The sequence below is a fragment of the Ursus arctos genome, unplaced genomic scaffold (genome assembly GCF_023065955.2).
Source record: "Ursus arctos isolate Adak ecotype North America unplaced genomic scaffold, UrsArc2.0 scaffold_7, whole genome shotgun sequence".
Taxonomy (NCBI): domain Eukaryota; kingdom Metazoa; phylum Chordata; class Mammalia; order Carnivora; family Ursidae; genus Ursus; species Ursus arctos.
In genome coordinates, this window is record NW_026623089.1 from 55,931,652 (window position 1) to 55,957,142 (window position 25,491).

The window sequence follows — 25,491 nt, forward strand, 5'->3', positions numbered from 1 at the left end:
ATTAAGAGTTAAGATTAATTGTGGACTGGGATCATGGTTGGTAATTATACTTTTATACCAGCTGGTCCCTGATTTATGTATGAATTATGTGGGGCTCTCTCCTAGCTTCTGTTGATTTGCTGTCAGTCTTAGGCATTCCTTCACTTGGTATTCTCGCTGTGTGACTGTGACCAAAATTCCCCTTTTGAGCATTGGAGGCCTACCTACTCCCATATGACCTCATCTTAACTAATTATATCCTCAGTGACCCTGTTTCCAAGTAAGGTTGCATTCTGAGGTGCTGAGGATTAACACTTGAACATACACATTTTGGGAGAACACAAATCATCCTGTAACAGGATTTTGAGATCTGTAGGTGAAAGAGGATACAGAGTAACATGATAATGTTTGTGTTTTCCTTCAAATTAACTGTTTTAGAATTTTGAATATGAAGCAGCTTTTAGGAGATGCTAGTTGTGAATATGTTACTGATGGTGTTTCTGTAGTATGTATTACCCTTAGATCCAGAAGGCAATACATTCTTTTTTTTTTTTTTTTTGAGAAGACAATGCATTCTTTACTGTTAGTATTTTTTATTTATAAGATTCTCAGTATATTATTGATTATATCCTTTTTTAAACATTCATTTATTTGAGAGCGAAAGCGTGCACATGCGAGTAGGGGGGGCAGAAGGAGAGAATCTTCAAGCAGACTCTCTGCTGAGCCAGCCAGCCACCCCTTGATGATTATATCTTAGCATCAGGTTAAAACTCTGGTTAGCAAAAAGACTACTAAGAGACCGTCTTGTGTATTTTGTGATTGGTTGTCTAAGAAGAAGTATGTGTACTGTTATTAAATCAACCTAGGTCATAGTCAGTTAATACTCGGGGCATTTTATGGTCATTCTTGGACACACATATGCAGAGTTGAATCATAGTTGAGTCTCCTGATTGTGCACACTCCCAGCTGAGGTTCAGCAAAACAGTGCTCTTCTTTCTTGTTTCAGCTCTCATACTGTAAACAAGTATCCTTTTTGCATTATATTTAGTCCCACATAGTTTACATTTTTGTACTTCTGTTGGTGCTGTTTAAAATGGCCTCTGAGTGTAGTACTGAAGAGCTATCTGGTGTTCTAAGCACAAGAAGGCTGTGATATGACCTGCTAGATAATGCATTGAAGCATGAGTTATAGTGCTGTTGGCTGTGAATTCAACATTAGTGAATCAACAATATATATTAGTTATGAGATGTCGTTAAGCAGAAACACACATTAAACAAGATTGTGTGTTGATCAGTTCATGAAAATGTGATCAGAGGCTTGTAGGAGCCTAACGCTGTATTTTCCCTGGAGGTAGTGTTTCAGTATTTGCTAAATAAGTATTTGTGGTGACTTTATAAACATAACTGTTGGCCAATAATGAGAATTGATTGTATTCTCAAGTAGACTAAAATAAACAGACTAAAATTGTAAGTAGAACAATGATGAGGTTTCCTAGAAGGGTGGTGCCATGAAATCATCAACATTTAACATCCATTTTCTTCATACATTGTGCAGAGTTTTGTACTAGCTTTTAAGAAAATAAAAGACGGAGTTACCATCTTTGTAGCTTTTATTTCTCTTTTTGTAGCTTTTGTTGAGTACAAATGCAAAATTGAGAATGCAAGATTTTTCATTTCTATCCATAATGACCAAATTGACAGAGGAAGGTGTTTCACAATTACTAGACAAATCACAAGGTGAATGTAGATCATCACCGTATGATGATGTGAAATTGATCATTTAAGTGAACTCTTAAACAGTGAGTCTGGAGATGATATTCTACATGAACTCTTTTCACAAATTCAAGAATTGATGAATATATTTCTTAGGTCCCAAAGGAAATAGGGTGTTTTTATCCAGTTAGTTATTCAATAGGAAGGGTTTTATCATGTAATATTTTGCAGCAAGAACCTGGATCTGTCCTATATAGCTAAAAGGATGTGCAGCAGCATTCTTCTTCTACAATATTTCTGCAACAAAATTTATCTGATGCAGTTTGTTTATGAACAAATGTTCACATCAGATATACATCCAGAGGTAATTGGGAGGAAATAGATGATGTTGAAAAGCTGTCATTAGGTTGAATATTCTAATTGGCTTTTATAAGTCTAAAAGTGACTGTATTTACGTATGTGGAGTAAAGACGATGGCCTTTTCCTCCTTACTAAAATGTTGTACCATTCATTTTCAAAAATAATGCATTCTAACAATGTAAGTATAAGAACAACCAGAAGTAATGATGACCTAGGACTTAATTGACTTGTATTTAGAATATATCTGCTATCAGTATTTACGAGATAGATACGTTATCTTTTCTGTTTTTGCTCCTGTGTGTGAATAATGTATTTTTTTTCTTTCTCAAGGCAGTTTCCACCACTTGTTTTCTTTGCCCTTTGGTGCCTCCTGAAACTAAATGTTCTTGTGAGCCATAAATACTGATATGAACAGTGTTACTTTTCTCAAACTTTTTATGTGAGCATTTGAAGCATAAAAAAGGTGGAAGGAATAACACAATGACCAACAGTTAACACTTACCACGTATTTTATCTGTTTGATATTTTTTTAAAGAGATAACTTATTTTCTGAACTACAGTTGACTGTAATGATCAGGTGCCATTATTAAAACTTTAGCACCAAGTTTAGCATCATACGTTCATAATTCCAACATTTTCTTGTAGCCTCTCTTTATCAAAGGAATCAGCTGTTTAATGGGCTTGCTTGGCAAGTTTTTCTTTTGCTTTCTGTCTTCTAATTACATATTCATACTTATCCTAATTGAAGTGAATTTCCCACTTCTTCCTCCTTTTTCTCTATTAACTTGGCTTTGAAAGGCAATTGTAGCTTGGTGATTAAAACTTAATAGTATAGTACCTGGTACATAGTAAATAATAAATGTTAGCTGTTGGGTTTGATATGAATTTTGTTTCCTTTCTTACACATCATTGAGTTGGGCTTCTAGTGAATTTTCTGTTTGTTTTACTGAGTTCATTTATTCCTCCTTCATTCTTGCTTATCATTGACTTTCTTTTCAGGCCATCTTGTTTTAAGCATTCAACCATCTAATTTCATTAGATGTGAAATGTCTCAGATACCACTGATCTGACTTTCTAGTATACTGGGGATGGAGGTAGGGTTGAGGCTATTCATTTGGGAAAAACTAAGTAATTTAAAAAATTTGTACAGGGAAGTTTTGAGTTTTGTGTGTTTGTTGTCTGAGAAGCCTATATTAAATGCTATTCCCAGGACATATAACTGTTATGTTTCTTTAATAATGTATTTCTGAAGTAGTTATCCATTCTCAAAATAGGTATCTCAGTAATTGATGGGAATGGGACTAAAATTCTGAAAGAACCAAGATTATTTGTCTTGAGTTTTTAGTATGTAGAAAAAATTAAAGAGTTCACGTCAGTTTTAAAATGAAAACGTTGGGGGCGCCTGGGTAGCGCAGTCGTTAAAGCGTCTGCCTTCGGCTCAGGGCGTGATCCTGGTGATCCGGGATCGAGTCCCACATCAGGCTCTTCCGCTATGAGCCTGCTTCTTCCTCTCCCACTCCCCCTGCTGTGTTCCCTCTCTCGCTGGCTGTCTCTCTGTCACATAAATAAATAAAATCTTTAAAAAAAAATAAAAAATAAAATGAAAACGTTGGTTTTAATACATGGCTTTAACTATTTTCTGTAATGTTGTATCTAAGTTTTATTTTTGGGGGGGGAATAGACAATATATGGACATGGTTCAAAAATCAAGGTAATATAAATATACATTGGGAAGTTTTGCTCTTACATTTGACTACTGTATTTCTCCCTCTACCTGCATCACCTATAAATATGTTTATTAGTTTTTTGTACATCTCTTAAAAATTTCGTTATGTAGATACTAGCAGCAAGTATGAATATACTTAATCTTACCTCTTACACAAAAAGTAACGAATCATATAGAATTCCACATCTTGATATTTTTTTCTCTTTGCTAATATACCCTTGAGGTCTTTCTATATCAGTATGTAGAGTTTCCTCATTATTATTATTTTGTTTGTGGAGCATAGTATTTCCAGTGTGTAGATGGGATCCTTTATTGGTGGATATTTGGAATATTTCAAGTCTTTTCTTATTACATACAGTGCTGGAAATATAATACACATGTGTATTTGTACTCTACCTTCCTGGGTTCTCTACCTGGGGCCTGTCTAGACAAAAGGCAGATTAACAAGAGAAAAATAAAATAAGTTTATTAACACACGCGTTGAGCTTACACATGGGACCTCAACACATGGGTAATAAACTCGTGATGAGTAACTCAGGTGATAGAACATGGGCTTACAGAGAACAAAAGAACAGTTAATTTTTAGAGAAGTAATAGCAAAAAGGATTGAGTTTCTGGGGTGGCAAATTGTGGGAAGGTTAAATAGGTGGGGAAACTAATGGAAGATAAGGGCTAGTTAGGAAAGTTTGTTATGTGGGTTTTCCTGGTGTCAGCTCTGAGCTGATAAGGGTTTAGAGTTGTCTCTGGTGATTAACTTCTGTTCTTCCTGGTAGAGGGAAGGGGTGGACACCTTTACATATTTAAGTCATGGTTTTAGGCAAATAGAGGGCAGAGAGCTTTTCTTGTATCTTTTTGTGCTTAAGGTCTTTGAGCTCAAAATAATCCTATGCCAAAGTGGCATATTCTGCTACCCTTCAGTACTTAGGTGTACCTGTAGGATATTTTCATGGAAACGAAATTGGTGGGTCCAGAAGGTAAATGCATATGTTTTGTTAGGTATTGATGCATTCCTCTCCATAAAGGTTGTTCTGTTTCGCACTTCTATTATCAGTATATAAGAGTGCTTTTTTCTCCAACAAATTGTCACCAAACTTTTGGATTTTCATGAAAAATAGTATCTTGGTGTGTGAGTTTTATTATAATCATAAACTTTTTAAATTGATAAACTGTTTTTTAGAGTGGTTTTACATTCATAGCAAAATTAAGCAGAAAGTACAGAGAGCCCATGTACCCCATCCCCACACTTTCACAATCTCCCCCCACTATCCACAGTGGTACATTTACCACCGTTGACGAACCTACATTGACATCCGAATTCCATGGTTTCATTAGGGTTCACCCTTTGTGTTGTACAATCTATGGGTTTTGACAAATGCATAATGACATGTTGTATTGTACAGAATAGTAGTGGTATCATACAGAATAGTTTTATTTGCTACCCTAAAAATACTCTGTGCTTTGTCTGTTCATCCCTCACTTCCCCCTACCCTCCAGCAACCACTAAACTTTTATTGTCTCTGAAGTTTTGCTTTTTCCACAATGTCATGTATTTGGAATCATACAGAATGTAGCCTTTTCAGATTGGCTTCTTTTACTTAGTAATATGCATTTAGGTGTCCTCCATGTCTTTTCATGGCTTGATAGCTTATTCCTTTTTATTGCTGAATAATATTTTATCATCTGGATGTACCAAGGTTTATTCACTATTAAAGAACATCTTGGTTGCTTCCAAGTTTGAGCAATTATGAATAAAGTTGCTGTAAACATCTTTGTGTAGATTTTTGTGTTGACATAAGTTTTCAGCTCCTTTGGGTGAATATCAAGGAGTGTGATTGCTAGATCATACAGTAAGAGTATGTTTAGTTTTGTAAGAAACTATCAAACTGTCTTCAAAAGTGGTTGTATCCTTTTGCATGTCCATCAGCAGTGAATGAGAGTTTGTGTTGCTCTCTATCCCTCCAGCAATTTGGGCCATTTTAATAAGGTGGAGTGGTATCTCATTTTCATTTGAAATTCCCTGATGACATATAATGTAGAACGTCTTTTCATAGGCTTACTTGCAATCTGTGTATCCTCCTTGGTGAGGTGTCTGTTCCGTTCCTTTGCCTGTTTTTTAATTGGGCTGTTTATTTTCTTATTGTTGAGTTTTAAGTGTTTTTTTTTTAATATTTTGGATAATAGTCCTTTATTAGATCTGTCTTTTGCAAGTGTTTTCTCCCATTCCGTGGCTTTTCTTCTCATTCTCTTGATAAATGTAAACTTTGATGCTTAAAGGTTAACCCATATGGAAAACTATAAAGTTGTAAGTGTATGGTTTTATAAATTTTCTAAGTGAACATATTATTGGCTTCCAAATGTAGTTTGGATTTGCATTTCTCTCATCAATGAAGTTGAGCATCTTTTCATATGATGAAAGGCCATTTCTGTTTCTTTTTCTGTGAACTGTCAATTGACATCTTCTGTCCATTTTTCATTGAATTCCTGATCTTTTTTTTTTTTTTTCCAACTACGTCTTTAGAAATTGGGGAGATTATTTCTTTGAGGTATGAATAACATTTTTCCTGTTTTTTTCCTATTAGTCTTTTCACTTTGTTTTTAGTTTGTTTTGGTTTAAGAATTTTCTGGAATGGCTACATGGAATCTCTTCCTCTTTCCTCAGCTCGGGATTTAGTGTTAAGTGTTACTGTCTTCCAAAATTCTTCCTACTATCTTTTAAGGTTTTATAAGTACCTCATGTTCCCATGGTGCCTTTTATATATCTTTATCTTAGCGTTTAATCACAATCCTTATCTCATCTGTTTTTCTGTAAACTGTAAACTCTTTGAGGGCTGGAAATGTTTCATTCTCATTGTGTCTCCAGTGTTTTGAGCATAAGGGTATATAGTAAATACTAGTGTTTGGTATGAATGATTAGTGATTGTTTCTTGGATTTTGGTGCCTTTGATTTTATAGCCATTGCTATCTAATTTAAGTACTCTTCATTTGCTATTCAACTGACCAGTCTTACTCAATTTTCTTGTCATCTTGTCATTTTCTGCTCTTTCCTGTATTTCCTTTGAGGATAGTCTTGGAGAGACATTGACTTATTTCTGGGGTCTTTGTGAAAGAGAACAGATCTTTTGAGTGTTTTACTTCTTTCTTCATAATTAAGATTTATGGTAATATCTTGATGTAAATAAATGATGTCATACTTGTAAGTCCTTTTTCTTGATTTTTTGGGGAGACAGTGTGTTATATCTTGTTCTCTTTGCTTGTTTTGTATGTTCTTACAATATAATTTCCTTAAAAACATATACACAAAATATATACAAATAGCAGAAGATTAGTATAATGAACTTCCACGTGCTGTTCACCAGCTTCATGAGTTATTAACTCATAGTACTTTAAGGTAAGTACTTAATTTAAGTAATAGCCATTAGAGTTGTATAGATTCTTAGAGGCTATCTAGGGCTAACCTCCCATCCCAAAATGCAGGGTAGTAATCCAGATAGAATTTGAATTTCTCTAAACATAGGGATTTAAACTTTCTTGATGCAGTTGGTTTCTTTACTAAACAGCTACATTTCTACACTGAACTAAAGTGTGCTTCAAAAGAAACCCTCATTGATTCAGTTTAACAACTCTTCAATATGAGGCTTTCAGTTTATTGGAGACAGAAATTATAGCTTTCTTAGTAAACTAAAAAAAAGGGTTCATTTTAAATGACATCTTAAAAAAAAACATGTAGCAGTAGTAGTAGTAGTAGTAGTAGTAGTAGTAGTAGTAAAAAACTGATAGACGTTAACACGTCCTAAGGAGAATAAGGAAACAATTCCACTTTCTTTACTGGTTTGTCAGTGACTACTGACAGTCTTATAAAGGACAAATATTTTAAATTATTTTCTGGTTTAAAACTTGAATATATTTTAACCATGTTTGGGATGTTAAAATGGCAGTCCATAAACTAAAACCTGTTAATGGTTACATTGCCTTTCAGTTCCCTCCTCAGCATATCTAGTAGATGCTTTATTTATGAGATCTGTAAAGAATTTGCTTTTCTCTCAGAAATTGCCCATTCAAATTATTTCATTAATTTCAGAATCTCTCCATAGTCGTATATAGCAATTATGATTTTATTATTAAATAATTTGCCCTAGGATATTTAAATGATTCCCTTTTCAGCTGGACTCTTCTGTCACTGGTATGGCTTTGAATGAAGAGCACTTTCTGAGGGAAAATTCAATTCCAGAATGTTCAAGTCACTTAATATTTGAGTTGCTTATGCCCTAGGATGTATAGCTGTATTGACCACAATGAGAATTTTATATGGCACATACTTGTTAAATTTTTCAGAGTAACTAGTGTTAGTCTGTATTTTATCATTTTCTTAAGCTTTTTTTATACAAGATGAAGACTGTTTTATTCTCATTGGTTCAAAACTAGAATGTAATGTCTCTCTTCTTGATTTCTGTAGAGCAGGTTGTTGCCCTGGATGCCCAAAATATCGTAGCTGTTTCATGTGGAGAAGCTCATACATTAGCACTAAATGACAAGGGCCAGGTGTATGCGTGGGGTCTCGATTCTGATGGACAGCTTGGCCTGCTAGGATCAGAGGAATGTATCAGAGTACCCAGGTAACAAAGGTGACCAAAAAGAGGTCTTTAACAATCTTTTATAATAAATTTGTTATCTAAATTATTTTGCTTACTGTGGGCAAGTAAGAGTTGACATCTAGTTATTTCTCCCATTTGAGTTCTTAAGGAAGTTTACTAGGTAGGTTGCCTTTAATTTGGGCTGAGTGCTATTTTTTATGTACTACATATTTTCTCCTAAGTTATTTATGTTTGTAAAGAAAAGGGATGGGGAATATGAAAATTTTTAAGTGGTTTAGGTTAATTTAAACTAGTTCTGTCTTGAGTACCCCAGCTATTGAAATATTTATTAAATATTGGTTGGTTACATGTTTTTCTATCTTGTTTTTTTATTGTTTTTATTGAATATAGAAGTCCCACATGCTTATTGTAAAAAGAATTTAGTCACTTTCCACTTTTTTACAAAGCAGCGGCCACGATTTAATTTATATCACTAATTCTTCTTAAATTATTTCAAAATTAAAAAATAAATGCCTTGTTAATGTTGTGTAGTCTTAGAGATTTACATAAGGCATAGCCATTGTTTTAATGTTAAAAATTCTAAGAGCATGAATATATTTAGGTAAAAATATACAGATTTAAAGAAAAGTATCCAGTTTGTTTTAAATACATAAATAATACAGTAACTCACGCTTTGTTTTTTAAATTATACAAATTCTTGCTTCCTTAAACTCTTGTTCTTTCTTCCTAGTAATAGTTATAGGGACAAAAGAAAACTCTTCAGAGAAACAAAGGTATTAAACTAATTTTAGATATAAATCTAGGTAGCATTATTTTTACACACATTTAGATATTTTGTTTTTAATGTAACATTGATAATGTTTGTTTTGGTTTAAGAAATAGGATATAACTTACTAGGTTAAGAAAATGGAATACAGGAACTAATAATATATTTCAGAACAGAACTCTTACTGTTAGAAATGAGTTCTTTTTTTTAACTAGGAAAGATAGCCAGTTCCTTTAGTAAGCCTGTGACCTTTCTTCATGTATGTTTATTGAGAAATTAAAAGTATTCGTTTAAAGTATTTGTTTTGTTTGAATTTATGAAAATTTTTTTTTGGTCTTTAACGATTTTTATTTGTTCTAGTAAAAACTGTCAGTTGAGACTTTTGGATACCTCATATATATTCACATGTCTCCTTGACTGACCTTGTAACTAAATTCCACAGAACTCCCCAAATTTCTTCCCCTTAATTTCTTTTGTTATAACAATTAAATAACAAACACAACTCCCATTATGCTTTTAATATCTCTTACTGATGGTGCTCTTGGGAGAAAATTTTTTTCCCTTAAGCTAAGTAAATTGAGTTTTTTAGTTATTTCAGTTTTGATTTATTTCAGGAAATGGTAATTTGCAACCAAATAGCTATTGGCTAGATAGTAATACAAAGCACAAATAATTGTTGTAGAATGGGATTTTTAATTTAAGAGTCTTAAAATTTTGTGTTTTTACGATTGAGAAGGGGCTTACGTGTGAGATTTTCTAAATCACGATTTATGTCATCGTGTCTCAAACCATTATGTCTCAAAACCATGTTTTATGTCAAAGCTTTCTAATTTCTTTTATATTTACTCCACTGGTTTCTTAAAATCATACTTATATTTTTGTTGCTCTTCACTTCTAATATAGGGGATTTCAGTCAGTGATCCATAGATACTTTGTAAATGGAAAGAAACGTAATTTTATTTGAACAGTTCCCTATAATAAATTATGTATTTGTGACTTCACTATTTCATGAACCTGGATGGGGACCTGAAAGAAATCTTATTTGAGACATTTGGTTTAAACTTGTGTGTTTTTTGTATTTGCTAAGTATGTGTATTAACTTTTAAGCTCTGTGTTAAGGCATTTCTCCTGTTCAACCTACTCCGTTTTTGGTGGACTGATCTGATTTGTTATGACATATATGTAGTTTTTACTGATATTTTCACATATTAAAGGGCAATTTAGTATTTCAGTATATTTTGTTTGTGGGCAAATCATGCTTAGAGACTGAGTTTGTCTTTGCCAGCCGTCTATTTAACACGGGTTTACTGAAGGAATTTCACAAGCCAGTAGCATATGGGATAAATAACATACTCCAAACCAGTGATAGATTACATAAATCATACTGTTGTTCCAAGCAAGAGATGATAGTAAGAAAGATCAAATTTAGTTGAGGTGTACATTTATTTGACTTGATACTAGGGAGAGATGGCTTAGCCAACTGAGAGCTGCTGTCCTCCTGCCAGCACAAAAGTAAAATCCCCTGTTCTAGAGCATGTTGGCAAGGAAGGATAACCTAGCAAGTGTTGATGGGCAAGAGGATCTTTTCCCTAGGACTGCACTCGGTTTTTACCACTGAAAGTTAAAGTCTCCTTTACTGTGGCTAGCACTAATTGCCCTGTCTTTGGAGAGCTATTTAGATCAGCTAAGACCTAAGAGTCTGGGATAGTCCTTACAAACTCTTAGTATTTATAGTTTAAATGTCCTGTAGCTGGAGTTTTTCTTCATGTGTTTTTATTGGTAAGCACCCAGTGGAGCTGCAGCTGAGCCACTGAGTTCATCTAGAACGGATGAGATTATGATGTCCTGACATAACTTACTTCATCTTTATATCCAAACAACTTTACTCTTAAGAACAGTTTCATTTTGTCATAAACAAATATGTTTGAAATTCTATCAAAATAATATACGATATAGAAATATATTTTTATGAAACACTGCCAGTGATTTTTTTTTTTCTTTCTGAATTGTGGTATGAAACCATTTTTAGATGCAAGGCTTTTTCTGTATGCTTAGAGATGTCAGCCAGCTTTGTAAATTGTGCATTCATTTTGAATAAAACATGTAGAAGACAGGAGGAAGCTCAATTATATGTTAATAGATCTTTAAAAAATTAGTGTCATAATGTTTGTAAGAATGGTCAGAAAAGTGAAGATTCACATTAGGCTGTACTTTCTTGAGAACAAAATCCATTTTTATGCCAGCAGATAAGAGTATTTAAGAATACTTTAAAATGAAAGAAGAATGTAAAATTAGTAATAGGTTATATTTGAAACTGTTACTACTTTGATAATCTTTTCCTACTTTTTTTTTTTTTTTTAAAGATTTTATTTATTTATTTGACAGAGATAGAGACAGCCAGTGAGAGAGGGAACACAAGCAGGGGGAGTGGGAGAGGAAGAAGCAGGCTCATAGCAGAGGAGCCTGACGTGGGGCTCGATCCCAGAACGCTGGGATCACGCCCTGAGCCGAAGGCAGGCGCTTAACCGCTGTGCCACCCAGGCGCCCCGCTACTTCTAATTTTATTTTGTTTTGAAATCACTACTCCTTGGGGAAAGACGATTATTCAGTATTAATGCTAGTCTCTGTAGACCTGCATTTCTTTCTTTAAAAACTTTTTTAAAATTCAAGTTCACATATAGTGTAGCATTAGTTTCAGGGGTAGAATTTAGTGATTCATCAGTTGCATATAACACCCAGCGCTTATTACATCAAATGCCTTCCTTAATGCCCATCACCCAGTTACCCCATATCCCCACCGAACTCCCCTCCAGCAACCCTCAACTTGTTCCCTATATTTAAGAGTGTCCTATGGTTTGCCTATAGACCTGCATTTCTGCCTAGTTATTTCTTTTTATGTAGGATATATGTTACACCTTTATAAAAAAAAAAAGTTAAGCCTAATTTTACCGTCTTTTAGTTTGATATAAATGGAAATACATACTTTTCCATGCAAACTTTAAAAAACCAGTTTTTGGGGGCGCCTGGGTGGCGCAGTCGTTAAGCGTCTGCCTTTGGCTCAGGGCGTGATCCCAGGGTCCTGGGATCGAGCCCCACATCAGGCTTCTCCGCTGGGAGCCTGCTTCTTCCTCTCCCACTCCCCCTGCTTGTGTTCCCTCTCTCACTGGCTGTCTCTCTCTGTCAAATAAATAAATAAAAAATCTTAAAAAAAAAACAAAACCAGTTTTTGGCAATAAATTTTTTTTTTTAAATTCTGTTTCTTAGACATATGCAATAAAAACTGTGAGAGGGTAGTATAACATGATCCTTCTGAGAAAAGCTATTTCTGGATTATAGAAACTAATTAAATATGTTTGACTTGTCAGCTTGGTCAAAAGTAAAATTTATTTTCTTAACTTCACTCAGTTTTGAACATATATTACGATTTTAGATTAAAAAGAAAAAGTATTTCTTAATGGTAGAGACTGGATTGTTAGCATTAATTTTTCAAAATTGAAAAAAGAGTTTGTGCTAAGACTTCTCAAATCACTAAGGAAGTTATGGCTTCACTGTTACTGGTAAAATATATTTTTAAAACCACTTTACTGAGGTGTAATTGACTTACAAAAAGGTGTACTTAATGTAAATACCGTGTTGAGTTTGAATTTGGCAAAATATTAAATGTTTTAGTTCTGAAATTTTTAATTATGTACTGTAAAGTTTTTACTAGTCTTTGTTAACAATTGTTGGAATTTTACCTTCACAAACAACTGGAAGTGCCTGGTTTCTGCCTCTAATGCCTGTGTACATTAAATTGTAAAGTGTAACGGTACAGTAACACCCATATTCAACAATTAATATATTTTGGCAGACTTCCCAAGGGAGGGAGTACAAATCTTATTTCCAAGTTTATTAAATGTTTTCTTACAAATTTCAAACATCTTTCAAAATACAGTAAAGGATTCAGTTCTTTACAGTGAATCATTTAGTGATGTCATAGCCATTTAAAATGTTTGACATAATCTAAACTTTAGGGAGTTATTTCAGATATATAAGCAGTTAGAAAATGTTGACCCTAGATTTCTAAATTCTGATTTTCTCTTCATAGTTCTGGTTAATTAGGAATCTTCAGGTAGTGTGTATGTATAAGTATGTATTTTTATTTACAAAATTAATTTTGGCTTATTTTACTTAAGTGCATTTGAATCGTTTAAAAAATCTGAAAACATTTACATTTGCTTTTTTACTTAAAGAGAATTACTTTTGATGAATTAAAAAAATTCTGTTTCATTTAGAATTTTCTAATTTGTTATCTCCTTAGGAAAAATGGAACATGGGGAACTAATATGGTAACTTATTACCATTCAGTATTTTCTTTCTTTTATTCCTGAAAGCTTAAAAAAAAAAAAAAGGGCAAGAAGAAAAACATATCCTGCTTTGGCTCCCCAAACCTTCAGCGAATTAATTTACATGGAGATGAAAGGAGATTTTTTTTTTTAAATAGTAATGGCACAGAAGAATATATTTCCTTGTCGCTGTAGCAGACATGGCTAAAGAAATTAGCATTTATGTTATATTCCAAGCCTTATGATAATTTTGGAAATGTGAAAGTCACCGAGTATAAATTGCTATGCAAATTTAGAAGTTTTAGGGACAGACTTTATGAATAGTTTAATACTAAAGCCTCAAAGACTTTATAAACTCATCCTTTAACAGTATATTCATTACATATTTTTTGCCAGGCACTGTGGTAAGTGCTGGGGAGCCTGTGAGTATAAGACACATTGTCTGTGTCTATAGAGCTAATTATTTAGCAGAGTACGCTAGTAATAATTGAATGAATAAGTACACTAGTAATTAACAGAGACAAATGCTGTGAAGGAAAAAATATAAGGTGCTATGAGAGTGTAGTATTTGAAATGTTTTATTTGGATTTGATACCTGAAACAGTTTTTAAAAATAGTTAATATAGTTTAAAAATATTTAATATAGTTCACTGGTCAGTGTATCATGTGCCTAATATGCATAAACAGTAACAGTAAATGTTCAGTTAACTTCAGCACAATTGTACATTCCATGTGTTTTTTTATTTTTTATTTTTGCATTGCTAGAGTTTGGTTTTGCTAATTGCAGAAAAAATGGCATTTTGCTACATTTGAAAATCTGAAGGTGCATTGGATTCTGCTAAATTATAGCAGTGCAACTCTCAGGTTTTGTAGTTAAGAACATAAATCCACTAAATAAAAATATTTTTAATACAACAATATGGAATTAGAGTAACTCTCCTTTCTCCTACTCAAAATTTGATTTGCTGAAGCTGCCTCCCGAAAATCATGGGTATCGAAACTCTGGTCAGAACTTGCTCCGGACTCTCAAATGGCAGAATCAGGTCAGGTGGCAGTATCAGGTAAAGGGAAATAAGAAACATATGTTTCCTCCCCACCTTTTTACCTTGAAAACACTCATTCAGGAAAAACAATGACCAGGAGAAGGGGAACTACATAAGAAACACCTGGGATGTTTGATGCACAAAGTTACTTGATTTCTGTAATGCTTTAAAAATTAGCCTTCAGAATTACATTGCAGTTAAGGAAAAATCAGAAAGGGGGGGGGAAGAAACTATAAAAATATAAGGAAAAATTCAAGATGGCGGAAATATGACTGAACATATCAGTGATCATAATACATGTGAATTGATAAATTTCTCTAGTAAAGAATTAAGTTTGCTATCACTGATTTAGATGTAAAGGAAAAGGATAGCTCAAAAGGAATAAGTTTCATAATTTGTGAATTGGTAACACCGCACGATAAGAATCCCTGTTGGTTCTTAAGGAATCTGGTAGAGAACATGTATTCAACTAGACCAAACATCAATTTTAGACAAATTAGATCATGTACATTTGTTTTACAAATCTATTGCCAGGTTTGACACTTTGAGCTAAAGATTTCTTTTGATAAAAGAAGGTATCTGAATTACAAAAGCACTGTGAGGAATACTTGAGGTGTGAGCATAGTTTGCCTAAATTCTTTTTTCAACCTGCTTTCTCATTACACCTCTTAATTTTTTTCACATTTGATTTTGTTTTTAGCATAAATAGTTGGATAAAATGGACATATAAAAAATAGCATGAACTGCTAGGTCAGTAGGAAACTACTTGCACATAGTAAGTGGTCAATAAATGGCATTAATAAATAGTATTCAGGATACATTTATTAAATGGAATTAACTGATTTTGATCTCCTTTCTTATTTTCTAGAAATATTAAAAGTTTGTCAGATATCCAGATAGTACAGGTTGCTTGCGGTTACTATCATTCACTTGCACTTTCTAAAGGTAAGCATTATTTTTATTTTCTTGCCCCTTTTCGCTTTTATTATTGGATACTTGAATTGAGCAGAAAGTCTTCCAACTTTGTTCTTGAAATTCAAGATTGTCCTGGTTCTTTTTGATCCTTTTCATATCCATATACATTTCAGTCTTCACAGACACACAGACTACTGGGATTTTGATTGGGATTACATTGTTTCTGTAAGTCAATTTTAGGAAAATTTTACAATATTGATTTTTTCAATTCTTTTTTTTTTTTTTTTAAGATTTTATTTATTTATTTGACAGAGATAGAGACAGCCAGCGAGAGAGGGAACACAAGCAGGGGGAGTGGGAGAGGAAGAAGCAGGCTCATAGCAGAGGAGCCTGATGTGGGGCTCGATCCCATAACGCTGGGATCACGCCCTGAGCTGAAGGCAGACGCTTAACCGCTGTGCCACCCAGGCGCCCCAATTTTTTCAATTCTTGAACGTGTTATATCCCTCTATTTTAATCTCCTTTTAATTTTTCTCAATAGTATTTTGTTTTCTGTGGAGAGATCTTATACATCTTTTATTAGATTTTGCCCTAGATATCAAATGATATTTTTTATTATTGAATCATTTTCAAGTTGTTATTGTTAGTATATAGACATGGAATTGATTTTTGTGTCTAATTGTTCTATAGTCTGCTAAATGCTATGCCTTCATAGAGGGGGAAGGTTATAACTTGCCCGATCTCATTTGATGTCAGACTTTTTATGAATAAAAACAAAGAAGGCTAAGCATCCTATTAGGTTTGTTTGCTTTTGTTTCTTATTCATTTAACTTCTTCATCTGCCAGCTAAGGATTGTAGCATGGGTTACTATGTTGGTTTTTACCATTAAAAAAATAAGCTCCAGTGGCTGCAATATTACTGTTATTTAATTCATTAAGTGTCTAGGCCTACTGTGAATACGGCACTAGGGTATAGCTATGGGGAAATATAGGTAAGATAATAGAATTATTTTAGGGACTATACCATCTAGTGGAGGGGGCAGACATACAAATAACTAGTTTGAGACAGAAAAATACTGTTTTGGTCAAGGTCAAAGTAAAGTGCTAGGTGAATGAAGAAAAAAGTGTGAAATCAATAAAATTATTAACGAAAAAGAGGGAATTGGTATTTGATGCAAGTCTTTAAAAGATGAATAAAATTTGTTCAGAATCAGAAATGTGAAGTAGCTAGGGGAAGTGTTGAGAATTGGCAAAGGTGACAGTACTAGTAAAGGCATAGAATGAGGAAAGTATTTTGTGTATTTGACTATTAGCATGTGGTTTATGTGGATATTGTGATCATGGGAGACATACTGATACTTCAGTTGAGGTAGTATGTTACAAAGGCCTTAAATGCCTTACTTAAGGCATTTGAATTTCTATAGGCAATGGGGAAGCTGGCATCCCTGTATTGGTTGTTACTTTGTCAGCTCTTCTTTTGATATTTAGGTAGGTAGATCCAAGGTCAATTTAAACCCAGAAGTTTTACTGACGAGGAGGGCAGTTTTCTGTCTTGACTTACAGGGATTCTTTTGCCTTGTTGGGCTTCACTTCACGCTTTAGCAGTATTTTACTCATTTAATGATTTTTTTTTTTGATCCCTCAGTATGAACTAGGCATATTGGAGTGTATAGTATATAGTGGTAAGCAGTATGCTGCTAGCCCTTATGTTGCAGTCATATTCATATAAATAACAATATAATTACATACTATGAAAAAGGACTGTAAAGAAAAAAGTTTAGGATATGTGGAACATATAACGGGAACTGGACTTAATCTGGACAACCAGGGAAAGCTTCCTGCTGGGAGACGGTAGAAGTGAACTAGACAAAGATGAGAGGAAGGTGTACACAGAGGGAACTTCAAGTGTGTGAGAAATGGGCATTGGAGAATGTAAAGGAAGACAAATATCACTAGAGTATAGTGAGGGAATAGACTGGTATGAAATGAGCTTGGAAACGTAGGTAGATTATATAGAATGTTACAGGCCTTGTTAAAAGTGCTTATCTCAGTGTCAGTGGGAAGGCTCTGATACCTTTTCTTCAGGTGAGCCACATTATCAAATCTGTATTTTAATAGTATCTCTGTATATATACAGATGTCTGCTAGTATGTCCATGTAATATTTCTGGAAGAACATACCAGTAATTGGTAGGAGTGGTTGTCTCTTGGGAGAGGACCCAAAGTCTAATTTTAGAGGGAAACTTACTTTTAAGTGTGTACTATTTTATAGTATGAATTTTCAAAACGGTGATCAGTGTGTCAGTTATTAGTGCCATTTTTTTAATAAAATAAAAAGATGTCTAAAGTTGCAAAACAGGGTGGCGGTTGAGGGAGCAAAAGTGACAAACAGAGATGGTGAGGAGTGGATCTATTTGCCGTATTTTTCTTTAGAAGGAAAACTGTATGTTATGTGGTGATATATGATTGATTGATATAAATTTGTGTATAAGGTAAGAGGAGAGAAGAGTTAAGCATGACTGTTTATGGCTTGTGCTACTGAATCAGTTATAATATCATTTATTGAGATGGAGAACACTGAGAATATGTCCAGATATGGGAGGTAGGGTGGGGGTCATAAACTGTTTGGAACACGCAGAGCTGGAGGTACCTTTGTAATATCCAAGTGTAGATGTCAGATAAACAATTAGATACATGGGTTTATTGCTCATAAGAGAGGTCTGGTGTAGTAATAAAATTTTGAATGTGATCAGTATATAATAACTGAAGGCTTGAGCCTGGTTGAGTGCCTTTTGGGATAAATCACAGAATAAAAGTGAGACTTTAGGAATATTAAAAAGGAATGGTCCTATCTTAAGAAACATAAGGAAATGAGATTACCCTCAGTTATGTGACTTACCCGTTCATTAGTAAAGTGGGTCAAACTTAAAGTGTACTAATACAGAATGTTCTTCTGGGTGGTATTATGTTTCCATATAAGAAACTTAAAAAAGGGGAATATATATTTCCATTTGATGAGAGAGGAATGTCCCAAAGTAACTGATGGTCTTCAAGTGAAATTTTTGTGTGTGTGAAGAAAATAGTTAATTTTATAATTTCTGTTTTACAGCAAGTGAAGTCTTCTGTTGGGGACAAAATAAATATGGCCAGTTGGGTTTAGGCATTGACTGTAAAAAGCAGGCTTCACCACAGCTGATTAAGTCTTTGCTTGGAATCCCTTTCACGCAAGTTGCAGCAGGAGGAGCCCATAGTTTTGTACTCACCCTTTCTGGAGCTATTTTTGGATGGGGACGCAACAAATTTGGTCAACTAGGTCTTAATGATGAAAATGGTAGGTTCTCATTATTTATAAATAAATGTACTTAAAAAGAAATGATCTTTTGAGATGGATCAGTGATTCTTAATGTCAGAAAGAAATGTACCCAAGTCTTCCCTGATGTGGAGAAGGGGATGAGAGGTTTATTTAAAAATTCCATTTGATAATATTTTTAAGGGATGGTGGGAATGCCAAAAAATACCATTTTATCACAAAATAAACTCCAGAAAATATATCTGGAAAAATTCTTGTTAGATGTTCATTAAAAGAAAGTTGTGAAAAACAGTGCTTTAATTGGTAATCACATTATTGGCCACCATTGGTGGAAAGAAGTTGTAAAATTATTCTGGAAAGTAACATGAAGTGTTAATCTATTGGAGTTTTTCAAGGAAATATTAAAATAATCTGAGTTATTAAATCTTTATTTTGGGCTTCACTTTTAACATTGATTCTAGAGTCATGAAAATAAACAATTGGAATTTTAGAAATTATAATTACTTGAAACAAGTCAGTATCTTGGAACTGATTTTTCATAACTGTTAATTCAGATGCCAATATCTGAAATACAGACACTAATTTCATAAAATTCAGCATAACTGTGATGATTTAAGTGGACAAAAGTGAGTTGTTGGTCTAGTAACAACTGGTAATGATAAGCAGATAATACTCAGAATTTTAAAATATTTTGTTCTGCATAAGAAAAATGTCTGATAACGGCATATTTCTTTTCTGCTACAAAATAGCAGAAAGTATAATTTTCAGGTATTTAAATAGACTCCTGTGAGTTCAGTTATCATGAGGTGAATATAAAGAATGATATTAGAAGCAAATAGCTTTGAAATTCCTTGATTTCTAGTTCTGTGCAGATTGGTGTTAAGGCAGTTTAACACTTAAATTACTCATTAAAACCCTCCTTTATCACAGCAGCATGAATAGAAAGACCTGGGAACCCAATTAAGTAGGCTTGTACTACAGAATCATTGAATCACAGTTAAAATTATTTATCACTGTCTGCTGAGCTTGGGAAGGTGTAGAGGAAACACAATTTAGAAGAGTTTTAACTTAAAAAATACCGTTAACGTCTCTTGTTGGAATTTTCAGATAGGTATGTTCCTAATTTACTAAAGTCACTAAGAACTCAGAAAATAGTTTATATTTGTTGTGGAGAAGATCATACTGCTGCACTAACCAAGGTATTGTACTCCTATAAAACTTCTTTATTATTACTCATGGTAGTTATTTATAATTAGTGAATGTTTTCGTGATATTTACATTAAACTTGAGTGTTACTGATGTCAAAAAAGTAATTTATTTTGAAGACAAGAACTAGATTATTACTTGTCAAAAAGAATTTACCTTGTTTTCAACTTCGTTTTATGTTATGAAATGTGAATTATGATCTACTATTAAGTATGATTAACTATGTATTGTTGAGTTTCTCAGCTTTATGTGAGATACTGTTTAAATATTTTGAATGAAAAAATTCCTGTTTAGTTTGTCAGATTTGTCATCCTCTATGTATCCCATTTATATTGCATAACTGCCAAATTTTAATTTAACTCCCATTTGGCTTATAAGTACGGTATAACAAGTAATAGAGGAGAATGAATCTGTTAACCGTAGGCTAAGTATTATGCAAACAATTATAATGAGCTTTCATCACAATCTTGTTAATGGTTTTAACTCTGTACTGTAACTTTCTTGGGTATGTGCCATTTCATTATCAGGACTGTGTAGTTCTGTAGTGATTAGAAGTTAAATGAAAATAAAAACATTATTTATTATAGTCATGTTTACATAAAGGAACGGGCACAGTTTTTATTAGCTGAATTAGAAATTAATGTTTTTGCTCTTTTATCTTCACTCTACATAGTAGATAATATTAGCAAGAAAAAATTAACTTCTAATCAGACTTCTACATACACAAAATTCTACACACTCCCACATTTGGAATTTTTTTTGATAAGAATTATTCTTTGTCATTATGAAGTATAATGTACTCAGAGTACTTTTAAAAATATGATGACTAATTATAAAAGTTGATTTTTCAAAACTTGTATTACTGCATTTTAGTAAGGAAGTTTTACCTGCTAATCTTATCGTATTTTATTTTTATCATTCAAATTACAAATGTAATCACTACAGTTTTAGTAACTCATGTTGGCAAGTTATAAATCTAGTCATTCTCTTCTGTCGTGGGTGGTTAGAAGAAATAAGGCTATGTTGAAATAATAGTAAAAAATATTTTGTATATTATTCCTTAGGACTATCTTTGTGGTAGAAAGACTCACAATGTTAATGCTTATCAAATTCAGCCCTTCAAATAACCACTTACCTTATTTTCCCAGGATATGTAACTATTTATATCTGTTGATTTTTTTTTTTAATTTTAATATTCTGTATTCCTTTCAAGATAGTAGCTGGTGATACTTGCTCACTGGAATTTTTGGTGTATATTATTTTAAACAAAATCAGATAGTTTTAAATATCCCAACAGGAAAATATTTTATTTTACCTTGATTTAAGTTAGAATACAGTTCCATATCCATGTATCTTTTTTTTTTTTCTAGAAGGACTTTTTGCAAATAAATTAGGGTTGCTTTATGAAGCAGTTTCCTTGTGTAAAACCTACCTAAGCAATTTAAAAACAGATTTTAAAAAACAGTAAATATAAAGACATGTATGTTAATGGGTGTGAACACACTATCATAAAGATGTCAGATTTTTTCAAGTTCATTTACAAATTCATTATGCAAATCACATATACGTACATCTTTTGACTTAGCAATCCTACTTTAAAAAATCTGTCCCAAAGATAGGAAATTATATATGCACAAAGCCATTTATTGTGGCATTATTTTAATAGCAAAAGAATGAAAGAATGCAGATGTCCTTCAGTACCAGCCTAGTTAAATAAACTGTGGTAATCACATAGGACTTGTAAAATAGGTATTTACAAGTCATGTTTATATGACTTGTAAAATAGAATGAAGAAGATCTCTATATTATGCTGTGAAATATTTTTAGGATATATTAAGTAAAAAGAAGGTACAGAATAGTTGCCTTTTGTATAAGTGGGAGGGGTAAAAAATGAACATGTTACATGGTATTTATATTTTTTAAATATTTAATAGCTAGATCATATGTACTTTGCTTTACAGTTTTGCTTTAGAACCTAGAAACTGTTACACATAATTAAAAAGCAAACATACATCTTTTAAAGCAATTCTTAAAAAGTTAAAAATAAAAAAATACCAGTGGCACAACTACAAAAGGAGAATTCTTTTAATTAAGTCCTTATAAAATACAATATTTTGTTGTATATCACTAGTGGGAAATAGCCTAAAGATAAACTGAATTCACCCAAAATTTTAAACTGCCTTCTGTAGTCTTACTATCAGTAATAAAATTGGTAGTAGTATTCTCAATATATTACATACAGGATAGGATAAAGCAAATAAGTAATTTACTGTCATTAGAAACTATGACCTTCAGCTTAAAAGAGATATGAAACATTAAGAATTAAATTAAAATCCTGTGATCTTTACTTTTAATCATTTTTAAGAGTATCATTATGAACTCTTATTCTTTTCCTTCAAAAAAAATTTTTTTTTTTTGCTATGACCACTGAATGGTCCTAGAAGTAATTAGCCATGTACAATCTGGAAGCAGTGGGCACCCCTTGATTATTGTAGACTCTCTATGAAAAATAACCGAGGCTTCTTAGAGAAGGGTCCGTTTCCATATCTGGGGGGAAGAAGTCTAAGAACAGCCTTGGGTATTATGTGTTACAAAAAAGAGGACTAAGGTCATGTCAGAGGGACAACATCCAGGAGTTTTCACAAAAAGAAATAACGATGGCAATAAATGGAAATATACCAAATGTATAAAAGTCCGTGATAATACTTTTCTTCCTCACGTCAGTACAAAGCAAACTTCATTGCTTATCTTTGAAAGTTGCTAAGACAACAACTCATTTTTTAAAAAATTAGTAAATGAGAAAGAAGCATATTTCCCCTGCCTCCCATTTGCAGATTGTATTTCAGAGTAACTTAATAGCCGATGAGTTAAGTTCTCTAGAGAAGAATGCCAACTAATAAATCTAGAAGAAATAATAAGATTAGAAAATCTCCATTTTGTTCCCTAATAGTGGATCAAGACAAAGATTGAAACATTAAGCTTAATGTGGATGGATTGGGCTGTGAAACTTGTTAACCCACTTATTTTTAACATTACCAACCAGATATATACTTTGATGTGATGTAATAAAATAATCAGGAAATTTAAACATGGCCTCAGTATCAGATATTAAGAAATTAAAATTATAGGGGTCAGTTCACGAAGAGGATATAACAACTCTACTTATATATGCACCCAACATAAGAGCTCCTAAATAATATTAAGCAAATATTAACAGAGCTGGAAATAGAAATAGACAGCAGTAATGGTAGGGCACTCCAGTACCCCACTTTCAACAACAGATAGGTCATCTGTATGGAAAGTCAATAAGGAAATATAGGACTTGAACTACACTTCATATCAAATGGATCTAACAGATACAGAGCACTCTATCCAACAACAGCACATACACATTCTTCTCAAGCATACAACAATATTGTGCAGGAGAGATCATATGTTAGGTCATAAAACAAGTCTCAACAAATTTAAGATTGAAATCATAGCAAGTATCTTTTCCAATGATAATGGTATGAATCAATAATAGAAGGAAAGCCGGAAAATTTGCAGATATGTGGAAATTTAAAAGCACACTCCTGAACAATCAGTGGGTCAAAAAATAAGTAAAAGAGAAATAAATATCTTGAAACAAGTGAAAATGGAAACACAACATATCAGAACTTAAGGGATGCAGCAAAAACAGCTCTACAGGGGATAGGTAGTGATAAACTATATCACTGCATATCCAATAAAGTGTTTATAGCAATAAACAGCTTCTTTAAGAAAAAAGAAAAAGAAAGCTCTCAAAGAGACAGTCTTTATACTTCCAGGAACTAGGGAAAAAAGAAAACCAAACCAAGCCCAGGATTAGGAGAAGGAAGAAAATTAGAAAGGTCAGAGCAGAAATAGAAACAAAAAATATATTAGAAAAGATCAACAAAACTAAGAACTGTTTTCCTGAAAAGATAACAAAACAAAATACACAAAAAAACCCACGACAGATCTTTAGGGAGACAAGAAAAAAGACTCAAAATCAAAAATGAAGAGGGGACATTACAACTGATAACTGCACAAATAAAAGAATTATAAGAAACTACTATGAACAATTATATGCTAACAAATTGGATAACATAAATGAAATGGATAAATTCCTGGAAACATCCAAACTACCAAGACTGAATCATAAAGAAATAGCCAATCTAAACAGAGCTTTAACTAGTAAGGAGATTGAATCACTAATCAAAAATCTCCCAACAACAACAGAAAAAAACCAGGACCAGATGGCTTCACTGGTGAATTCTGCCATTTAATTAATAGTGCCAGTCCATCTCAGACTCTTCAAAAAAATAGGAGGAAACATCTTTAAATGCATTTTATGAGGCCACTATTATGCTCATACCAAAGCCACACAAAGACACTACAAAAAAATAAAATCACAGGCCAATATCCCTGATGGACAAAATGCAAAACTCCTTAACAAAATACTAGCAAACCAAAATTAACAGTACATTAAAATGATCACATACCATGATCAAGTGAGATTTATCACGGGGATGTAAGAATGGTTCAACATCTGCAAATCAGTCAACACCACATTAATAGAATGAAGGTTAAAAGTCATTAGTCATTCTAATAGATGCAGGAAAAGCGTTTCACGAAATTCAACATCCTCTCATGATAAAAATTCTCAGTAAAGTATAGGAGGAATATGCCTCAACATTATGAAGGCCATAAATGACAAACCCACAGCTAACATCATTCAGTGGTGAAAAGCTGAAAGTTCTTCCTGTAAGATCAAGAATAAGATGGAGATGCCCACCCTCTTCACCTCTGTTGAAGATAGTACTAAATGCCCTAGCCAGAGCGATTTTAGTAAAGAAAAAAATAAAAGACATCCAAATTATAAAGGAAAAACTAAAATTGTCTCTGTTTGCAGATGACATAATATTGTATATAGAAAACCCTTAAGACTACCAAAACTCTGTTCTAATAAATAAATTCAGTAAAGTTGCAGGATACAAAGTCAACATACAAAAATCAGTTGCATCTCTATACACTAAGAACAAACTCTGAAAGAGAAATTAAGAAAGCATCCCCATGTACAATATCATCAAAAACAATAAAATACCGAGGGATAAATTTAACCAAGGAGTGAAAGACCTGTACACTGATAACTGTATAAGACATCAATGAAAGAAATTGAAGAAGACACAAATAAATGGAAAGATAGTGCATGTTCTTGGATTAGAAGAATTAATCTTGTTAAAATGTCTGTACTACTGAAAGTGATCCCCAGATTCAGTGTAACCCCATCAAAATTCCAGTGGCATTTTTCACAGAAATAGGACAGACAATCCTGAAATTCATATGGAGCCACAAAAGACCAGGAATAGCCAAAACAATCTTGAGAAAGAACAGCAAAGCTGGAGCATCAAGCTCCTGGTTTCAGACTATCTTACAAACCTATAGAAATCAATATAGTGTGGTACTGGCATAAACACAAACATGTAGAGCAAGCAATAGATAGCCCAGGAATAAACCTGCATATGTGTAGTTGACTAATCAGTACAAGACTCCAACA

General features: G+C 33.1%; 1 protein-coding gene across 6 annotated transcripts in view; it reads left to right on the forward strand.

Annotated features, from left to right (window-relative positions):
• HERC4 (HECT and RLD domain containing E3 ubiquitin protein ligase 4) overlaps positions 1–25,491 on the forward strand; it is a 132,423-nt gene that overhangs the window by 19,204 nt on the left and 87,728 nt on the right. For all 6 annotated transcript variants that reach the window (XR_003317476.4, XM_026504313.4, XM_026504314.4 and 3 more), the window contains 4 exons: positions 8,232–8,391; positions 15,373–15,449; positions 18,528–18,749; positions 19,836–19,927. Coding sequence is in view for 5 of the 6 variants with exons in the window: in XM_026504313.4 (XP_026360098.1) it covers positions 8,232–8,391; positions 15,373–15,449; positions 18,528–18,749; positions 19,836–19,927 (551 nt within the window). In the remaining variant the exon portion in view is untranslated. The remainder of the gene's footprint in view (positions 1–8,231; positions 8,392–15,372; positions 15,450–18,527; positions 18,750–19,835; positions 19,928–25,491) is intronic.